The following is a 9,291-nucleotide window of genomic DNA, read 5'->3' on the forward strand; positions in this document are numbered from 1 at the left end:
TATTGCATTTGATGTTGGATTTTTTTTCTGAAATACCCTTGCCTAGCCTATAGGCAATTAAAAAAAAAATTATATCATAGTCATCTAAGTGAACCTTTCATGAAAGATTTTTGTAAGATTTCTCCCTGTCATCTGTGAATTGCAAATTCAGGCAGCTTGAGAACACAGGGGCAGTGGGATGGATCAGCACACTTTGTGTTCTGCCCACGCAATCCCTGCTGGTTACATTTTGTGGAGCAGGAGGAGGGAGTTCTCAGGGACAGGAGTGGTTTCCTGCCCATGGTGGAGGAGCTGGCAGGCAGGCTGGGGTGGCAGCAGGGTACCCGTGTGCCTGAGTCACACCGGCATCCTGGAGGTCGTGGAGTGCCCTGGAACACAGAGGCTGTCAGAGTGAGGCTTTGAGAGCACTTTCCTATCTGTATCCTGAGACTGGGAAAAATAAACACTACTTGAGTTCCCTCTAGATTACATTCAACAAGTAAAGTTATTGGCTGTGGGAAAAAATGGTACTAAGTGTAATATGAAGCCCTAAAATCACCTTAATTTCAGTGAGCTTCTGTGTCATTTCATATACTACTGGGCATTTTAATATAACTTTAAACTAGAGCATACTATATTGGACAGAAGTCCTCTGTAATAAGTCTCCTTCTGATGCCCTGCTATGTTAAGCACAGTCTCTGCGAGTTCTGCCACAGTTGATGATACCCTGTATGAAGTGGAAAGAGATATCTCCTTTGCAATATGTTCTTTTTTAACTGTTCTTGCTATGAAACAGTTCCATGTTGTCACAAACCACAGTTCTGTAGTTCATTGTAAAATAATTACAAAATCACCCAAACCACAGCAGTGTGATGAAGGTTCGCAGCAGCCACTCAACCATCTGTTCCTTATAAACTGTTCCATTTGCTGAGAAGGGAAAAAACCAATTGAAACAATTTAAAGAAGAGATGTTGCTTCATAATTCTGTGGTATTTGATTTTTTTATATTCATGCCTTCTCTTTTGCTGGCTGGGTTTGCCTTTTTCTGATATTTTTTGTTTGGACTTTTTTTTATTTTATTTTTTCAAGCCTGCCCTTTCATTACCATTTAGAAGAACAACTTCAGTGGGAAAGTGAAGGTGGTAGTGTAGTCATGTAGGATGGCAAACCAAGTGAGCAGGAAAGGGAAACATCCCGAGAAGCTGGCCTCAGAGCACTCCAGCCCTTGGGCAGCTGTCAGGCAGGGAGGATACCAACTGCTTTCCAGCACACACAGTTGACAGATTCTTTTATAAAGAATGGAAAAAGAAAGGTAAATATGTATGAGAAAAACTGGAAGAAAAAAAGAAAATACTGTATTTTCCTCTGTCTCTTTTAATGCTTTTTCAGCCTGCTCTCCATGGGGCTCAAGCTATATCGAAGTGAATGAATAGCTGACCATGACAGATGAAGCACCCAGTATGCCAAAGGCAGAAAAGAACAGTGGCCCAAACAAATCTGTTTTCATTGCACACTGTGATCCCTCAGGCTGCTTGCTGAGGAGCATGAAAGCAGTCTTACAGCAACCCTCCGTGCACAGGCACCACTCTGCAGGCCTGGCCAGGGAAAGCTGCAGTGTGGTTCTTTTGGCATTAGTCCAGACCACAGGCCTCTCCTTACTTAACCAAGTCAAAGATTCAGGGAACATGAATGATCTGATGGAGTCACTGAGAACTGTGCTGTCCACAGAGAGATGTAAAATGGCTGAGATTTCCTTAGAACATGTAATTCAGACTGAGAACCCCCTGCCAGTGAAAGAACATGCAGTTGCTGATCATGTCAGAATTTTATTTCTTTCCAGCCACTCACAGTTATCTCTCTGGTTTATTGTTTAGAGAACTTTGTGTATAAAATAAGACATATAATGGATTGTGTGATGAGAATAATGCTTTCACCGTTTTGGTTCTTCTCCAGTCGTGGTCCTTACGGTCGGAATAATGGATCCTCATCCTACAAGTCTGGAGCCAGTCCACCTTCTTCACATGGAAAGGATGCTTCATCAACACTGTGCAAAAACCATCTGAGTCCGGCCAACATCCATCAGAGTTACAGGGCTTCTTCAGCCAGCAGCAGCAACTCAGGCTCGTACAAAGGAAGTGATAGCAGTCCAGTGATGAGGCAAGTCTGTGTTTCAGCCTCCTGGTGTTGGGTACATTGACAGTCTCTCTGCACTGTAGTGTGGGATCAGCTGTAGGAGTTGCCATGCAGGTCATCTTGCTCCTCACCATAGTTATGGTGCCTTATATAGGTGACTTAACAGTCAGCAAGGTTCTCCATACCATGTAAAAGCTTTATTGTTTCAGCACTTTAAAATTCAAGCTTACTTTAAGTCAAAATCCTTTGCAGTTGGTTTTCACTCCAAGGCAGGCTATTTCATGCCATCAGTTCTTATGAGGATTTACTGGTTTGTTTGTTGTAGGGTTCTTTTCACTTCAAAGAGAATTGGGTGGGGTAGTGTAGGAAACATGATGCACTTGAGCGAAAATTCACCCCACCTAGCCTTAGGCACCTCCCTAAGGAGTGCAGTTTCCTGTACAGGAAAGAATACAGACAGAGCATGTGACATGTGTTGCAGAGAAGAAATGGCCACCATGCTGCTGCTGTTGTCCACGCTCCCAGACGACTGAGCAGCCAATGTACATGTGTATTGGCTGACTGAGCATGTAATATACACCCCAGAGCTACAAGGGATGAGTGTGGATTTCAGTGTGCTCAGCTTTATAAATCCTGTGTGGAGCTGAACTTGTTCCTTGGGCTGCCTCGCCTGGCTGGCTGTAGATGGGTACCCCTGCCCTTCCTGTTCTTGGGCACACCACCCATTTGGGGTGAGCGAATGGCCAGGTATTGTAAAGTCAAAATAAAGTTAAAAGCCTTATTTGACGTAATGACACTGAAGCCAAGTACAATAAATAGTAAATCTTGCACTATAGCTACAAATCAGCTGCTTCCTCAAGTACTTTAATTGGCAAGGTGGAGTAACTTGTGTGGACACCGAGGAGCCCCTGATGAGTCAAGTTTTGCATTTATCCATCAACGGGATGTTTTTCATTCTGCCAGGATTTAAGAACTGTAAGAGTGATGTTATGTGATGGGGTTTTTTTGGGTTTTTTCAGGCGGTCAGGGAGATACAATTCTTGTGGTGACAATCACAGCATTAAGCCACAAAACCCAGAGCAGTATTTGACTCCTCTGCAGCAGAAAGAAGTGGCAGTGCGACATTTGAAAACCAAGCTGAAGGAATCTGAAAGCAAACTCAAAGAAAGGTAAACCTCACTTCAGAAATCAGTCAGAAAGGTTTTATTTGGGAACATTTAGGGGTGGGGATTCTGAGTGGTTTTACTCATTTCTTGATCAATGAAGTTTCCATTAAGAAAATTGAAATACGATTAGTCTGGTTAGGTTGTTTTCAGTATTTCAGGTTTCAGAGTGCACTAAGGGGATGCAAAACAATGAATTATTTATAAATATAGCTCTTTTTCCTTCTTGGAACTTTCACAATAAAATGTTTTTAAAGGACAACTTTTTACAAGTCTTATTTAGATTGAGACCTTTTATACATAGAACAGTTTCTACCTGCTAGCATGTGTTACCTTAGTGTCCTGTTCTACCTCTCTCAGTGAAGTAGAACTGCAAATATCCTCCTTTTCCCCAGTGAAAGAATAGTTCATACCCAAAGCACCGTGCCTATTTGTGTTTTTGTCACTTACATGCTGAATTTTTCACAATAGCCCTTAGTGTGGATGCTGAGCAAAGAAGTGACAACATGCATTACACAGCAGCAGATGTCTCTTACTAAAACTGCCCTCTGAGAGCTGGCTCTCCAGCACAGACAACCCAAGGGGTCACAAAGGGCTGTTTGAATGGAGCCCAAGACAGAGTTCCAGGGACCTTGTGCTCTTCCTCTGCATCAGCAAGGCTGGAACTGACATAGGAGTCCCCTCTCTCCCACTTGCTCCGCATGTCCTTGCAGCAGCCTCTGGCTCCCTGCTGGAAAAGCCAGCCATGTGCCTGCAGACCTGAGCTCCGTGCCTGTCCGAGGCCAGTTGGCTCTGGCAGTATGTGACAAGCTGATGGCAGGAGCAGGGATGCATACAGGCAGCTGTTTCCCATTTGCTCCAGGGTGAGGCAGTAGGGGAGGTTTTAAGCACTACAGTGGTTAGATGTGACCTAGAGGTCACCACTGGTGCCTCAAATTGTCCAGGGTCATGGCACAGCCCCCAAGGCTGCTGGTTTTGTGGGGAGGTCAGTGACTTCCATTAGCAATCCGCTGGCACATCTTGGCTTTCTCAGAGGGGGTCACAAATGGCACCTGGAGAAATTTGCTTCCTTCTTGGAGCATCTCAGCAGCAGAGCCATCACTGTGTGGTGGGGGCCTCATACTGACTTTAGGTGAGCAGTCAGCAGAAGTGTTACATCATTTTTATTTTGCTACAGGGAAACAGAAATAGAAGAGCTTAAAGCTCAGCTGGGACGGATGAGGGAAGACTGGATTGAAGAAGAGTGCAATCGTGTGGAGGCAGAGCTAGCCTTAAAGGAAGCAAGAAGTGAAATTAAACAACTTAAGCAGGTTATTGAAAGCATGAAAAGTAGCTTGGCTGAGAAAGACAAAAAAATTCAGAAATACTTCACAGACATAAACATTCAAAACAAGAAACTGGAATCTTTGCTGCAAAGCATGGAGATGGCTCAGAACCACTCTGTGAGGGATGACCAGTGCCTGGAGTATGCGAGCGACTCAGAGGGGAAGCTGTTATCATTGTGTGCCACCCTGCCAGACAGCCCCATCACAGAGGACCAAGGTCTGGAGGAGGTGGCAAACAGTGATCTCCTTCTTGGTGAGGACAGAGCTACCGGGACTGACTCATCTGGAGAGAGTTTGACCACCACAACCTCTGAGTTGAGTGATCCAGCTCCCTTCAGTGCTGCTGTAAATGAAGAGATGCTTGAAATCATTCTGGATGGAAAACTAACTTATTGCCAGGAAGAAGCAAAAAGCAGTATGATGGTGGAACAGGCCATCCAGACTGACGTGGTGCCATATAGCTTGGATGTGGAGCAGCTCATTCAAAACATCTTCAGAGCTCAAGACACCTGTCCTCTAAGCCCACCTTCTTCACTGAAGGATCTGGGTGAATTTTCTCTTGGAAGCTTCAGTGATTCTGGTATCATAGTGGACTTAACCCCAAGTGATCCCAATTCTGCCATCCTTTTGTCTCCTATGGAGTCTCCATGCAGGAAGGTGGAGCACAGAGTTAATGAAAACCGTTTCATGAAAGAACTTGATTTTACAGAAACTCATGATGATGAAGCCTTTGAGTATGTTAATACAGGAATAAAGAGGAGATACTGGAGCAGCAGTCTCCTCGGGGATCTTCTGGCTGTAGCAGCCCCTGTTGTACCAACTATTTTGTGGGCTTTGAGTACTCAGAGAGGAGGAACAGATCCTATTTACAATATTGGAGCATTGCTTCGTGGTTGCTGCCTGGTGGCCCTGCACTCTTTACGCCGAACACCCTTCAATATCAAAACCTAAAGTCTACTCTGGCACCAACTGGCTGAGGCAGAGAGAAGGAGGGATGAGATGGATTATAAAAGATTACTGTATATTCTGGCAGAGTCCATCCTTTGCTTTTGACTATTTAATTTGCACTATAAATCAGTTAAAAACATGTTCCTTGTTTCAAAATAAAAAAAATAAGCTGAACCTCTTACTTCCACAAGATGTTTTTAACAATACTGCTGCTTACGGAAATAGTCCCCCTGCTCCCAGGCATCATGTCCCTCCCCTGTGCTGGTGACTTTCTGGTGCCAGCACATCTGCACAGTGAACCTAACCAGAGAAATAGGAATTCAAGCCTAGTGCTCTTTCATGTTCCACTGCTGAGCCAGGATTAAGTCGTCACTCTCCCTGGATGGTTCACTGAGCAAATGTACAAGTACTTGGCACTGGCTCAAGGATAGTGCAAGATGCACAAGGAACAAGTGGCTGGAAAAAGGTGGGGTATTTCTCTAGGCAGCACTAACCTTCCCTTAGGGTATCACACCTGTGCTCCAGAAAGCATGCTAGCGCTTTCCATTTGTTGTCCCAAGTGTCAATTCAATTTAGAGATAAAACCCGTGTTCCCCAGGCAGCTTCCAGCACATTGTTTGTGCCTGTCTCATGTAGTGCTCTTCTCAATTGTGCAATTGCTTGAGCATTTCACTGGTCTTGTGCGTATACAGGAACTGTAACCAAAAATGTACATCATTGGGAGTCTTAACACTTGTTACAATGATAAGTATAGGCGTGGATACACTTTGGTTCTTAATGTTGTTTTAAAGTCTTTATGTATTGGAACCAGATAGTCTTTTGAGCCCTTTGAAATACTATGTATAAATGTATTGTGTTTTAACTTATTGTTTATTTAATTGCTTTATTGTAAATTACCTTTATAATCACAAGTTCAGTAAAGCATGATAGATATGTCAAACGTGTGAGTGTTTTACTTCAGAAAGGTATAAAAAAGTACCCCATTCTAGCTGAGCTGTCAGTACAGGCTGAGCTAGGGGAGGTACTGTATCAGGTACTATTCAAGGAGATCAGAATTAGACTGAGAAAACCTGACTACAGTTCCAAGTGTAAGCACTCACCAGGCTGATTAAAGGCTCCAGCAGGGCTGCAGTTGCACACACAACCCACTCTGCTGCCTCACGCTGGCTTGACAGATGCAAGTGACCTAATCTTTCACCCAGTGCAATCATCTGGAAACCTGGAACTCCTCAGCACTGCAATCCCAGAACAATACCAGTCTTTCTGGCATTTTACCCATCTGACAGTCATGTGGTCTCAGTGTGCATGCACACTGTGACCATCAAAACATTAATTCTCCATGTCCAAAACTCAATGCTACCCAATAGGCAAAACAGTGGGGTTTGTCTGGCTCCACCCAAGCTTTCAACCCCACCTCTGGCCATTTAAACATCACTGGCCTCCTGTTTTCCCCTTCAGCAAAACAAGTGTAGTATTTCCTTGTGTGACCCAGAGAAGAAGGAATCCAGGGAAACCTGACAGTGCCATGTATTGCTCTGCAGCTTTTGGGAAGGAAGTTACGAGTACTCCACAAAGGAATATATTGGCCATGTGTGGGAAGCTTTTGCAACACTCAACAGGGTGATACTGATGCTTACAGAGGCGACTTGCACACCTTTCATGTCCCTGTGGTGCCTGAGTGGTGAATTATTTTTTGTTTGCAGCAGAGATTCTAGAAGCTTCATTAAGCATTACATTAAGGAAGAGAACTCTAACATATCATTTGAAGTAATATAATCCCCATCTAACAGAGATGGACATGAGAGCATTTTGCTTACATTGCCATAACTTTGTCTTCCATGCTCTCCCACCTTCTTGGGTGCCTGCAGCCATCTGGCTTGCCTTGTGACACTGCTGCACTGCATATTACTCAAATGTCACTTTCAAAAGCTTTTACATTACAGGGACACCAGGGCCAACATTACCAGTTGGAGATATTATCAATATAAATTTTACACAACCATGGACTTTCATAATTCCTGAATATCTCTTCTTGGGACTGAAACACATTACAGAAAATTTTATTCCTACATCAAAATGTCTGTGCAGAGCCCGGACAGCAGTATTTTATACCTAATGTTACCAACTTCATTACAATGTTGGATTTTTCTTTCACAGCCATTATTGTTTAAGTGATCTTTGAGTGACACTGAAATGCACCATAATTTAGAAGAAAAAGTGCTCTTCCGTTCTAGATGCATTCACTGTTGACTTAGTGGGGAGTTTTTGCAGCAAGAGGCAACAAAGCGGCAAAAAACTACCCTTACATTAAAGATGCCAATAGGCAGATCTCATAACCAGAACAATGTCAAAGTTTCTTTCCGCCCTTAAGATTCTTCAGTCAGTTCAAGTCTCCTACAATATTTAACTGCTATGCTCATCAAGAAGTGACAGCATTCCAATCACATTCCTGATAAAAAAGCCTTTGCTGTGATCTCTATCTAAAATGCAGCTCACTTCTAAGCCTCCACCTTTCCTCCTCCACACTGCAAGGACATAGCTCAAGGTACCCTTTGTAAGACCACACCTGAATTACTATAATGCACCAGTCCCAGACTTTGATCTTTGTTTCACAATTCATAGAGGATATGCCAGTTTTTGCTCCAAACATACCAAGTTCACTTTTTTCCCTCTAATATTACACTTAAGTCTTAGTCATATCTCACTGGTGATGTACGCATCAGCCTCCAAACAGTTCAACAGAAACTCTCACCTTTTTGTTTCTAAATTTAGAAAATGCTCATACCCACACCTCTACCTCACTGGGAAGTCTTATCTCAAAACAGGCAGGTGAGGAGGACATGCAGCTCATACACTATAGATAGAAGAGTGAACACTTGAATTCGGGCTTAGGGCATAGGAACCAAATCAGCTTCTTCCTGGGCTGAGGGGATGCATGCTCATAATCCCACTATACATTTTATTTCTAATCCAGGGACAAAAAAAGCCTTTCTTTCATATTCAGTTTAAGAGGTACCCAACATACCCTGTTGCTGAAAATGTTGAGGCTCAGGCATTTAACTCCCTTCCCACTAGAGATTCATCTCTATCCTTCACAGAATCACAGAATGCATCAGGTTGGAAGGCACCACAATTGGTCATCTGGTCAAACCTCCCTTCTCAAGCAGGGAGCACATGGCACAGAATTGCATCCAGGCACTTCTTAAGTATCTTTAGGGGTGGGGAGACTACAACCTCTCTGAGCAATCTGTTCCAGTGCTTACTCAAGTAAGGAAGTTGTTCCTCGTGTTGAGGTGGAAGTTGCTGTGCATCAATTTCTGCTTGTTGACTCTTCACCCTTCCTTATGTCCTTTTCACAAGGCTGTTCCCAACTTGTAATTACACATTTCTCCTTCCTTTCCCTGCAAATCAACTCTCTTTAATCCCAAACTCCTGAAACTTATTTAGCAGTTTTACATATGCCCTATGTAAGTGAATATTTCACTCCAAATCCCTTCAGACAAATGAGCACAGGACCTGGCAAGCACAAACAACTACAGCACAGTCAAGGAAAGGATTTTTCAGTCATCCTGGCAGGTCAATCCTCCACAGTCAAGAATATCAGTGAAAGCAATCAAGTCCAGCTTTCAGCCAAGAAAGAAAAAAAAAACCATAGCCAACAACTAAAATATGAATGAGAAAAGGAGGAGCATATGGCAGTAGAAAGGAAAGACAAGAAATACATAAAGGGGTGTACAGGACCT

At 43.4% G+C, this 9,291-nt stretch overlaps 1 protein-coding gene across 2 annotated transcripts in view; it reads left to right on the forward strand.

Moving 5' to 3' along the window:
* The window catches only part of SYBU (syntabulin), a 40,224-nt gene extending 33,736 nt beyond the window's left edge, over positions 1–6,488 (forward strand). For both annotated transcript variants that reach the window (XM_074556209.1, XM_074556218.1), the window contains 3 exons: positions 1,933–2,136; positions 3,132–3,281; positions 4,453–6,488. In XM_074556209.1, coding sequence (XP_074412310.1) covers positions 1,933–2,136; positions 3,132–3,281; positions 4,453–5,551 — 1,453 coding nt within the window. In that variant the 3' untranslated portion in view covers positions 5,552–6,488. The remainder of the gene's footprint in view (positions 1–1,932; positions 2,137–3,131; positions 3,282–4,452) is intronic.
* The last annotated feature ends 2,803 nt before the right edge of the window (positions 6,489–9,291 follow it).

The sequence above is a fragment of the Zonotrichia albicollis genome, chromosome 1 (genome assembly GCF_047830755.1).
Source record: "Zonotrichia albicollis isolate bZonAlb1 chromosome 1, bZonAlb1.hap1, whole genome shotgun sequence".
In the NCBI taxonomy this organism is placed as follows: Eukaryota; Metazoa; Chordata; class Aves; order Passeriformes; family Passerellidae; genus Zonotrichia; species Zonotrichia albicollis.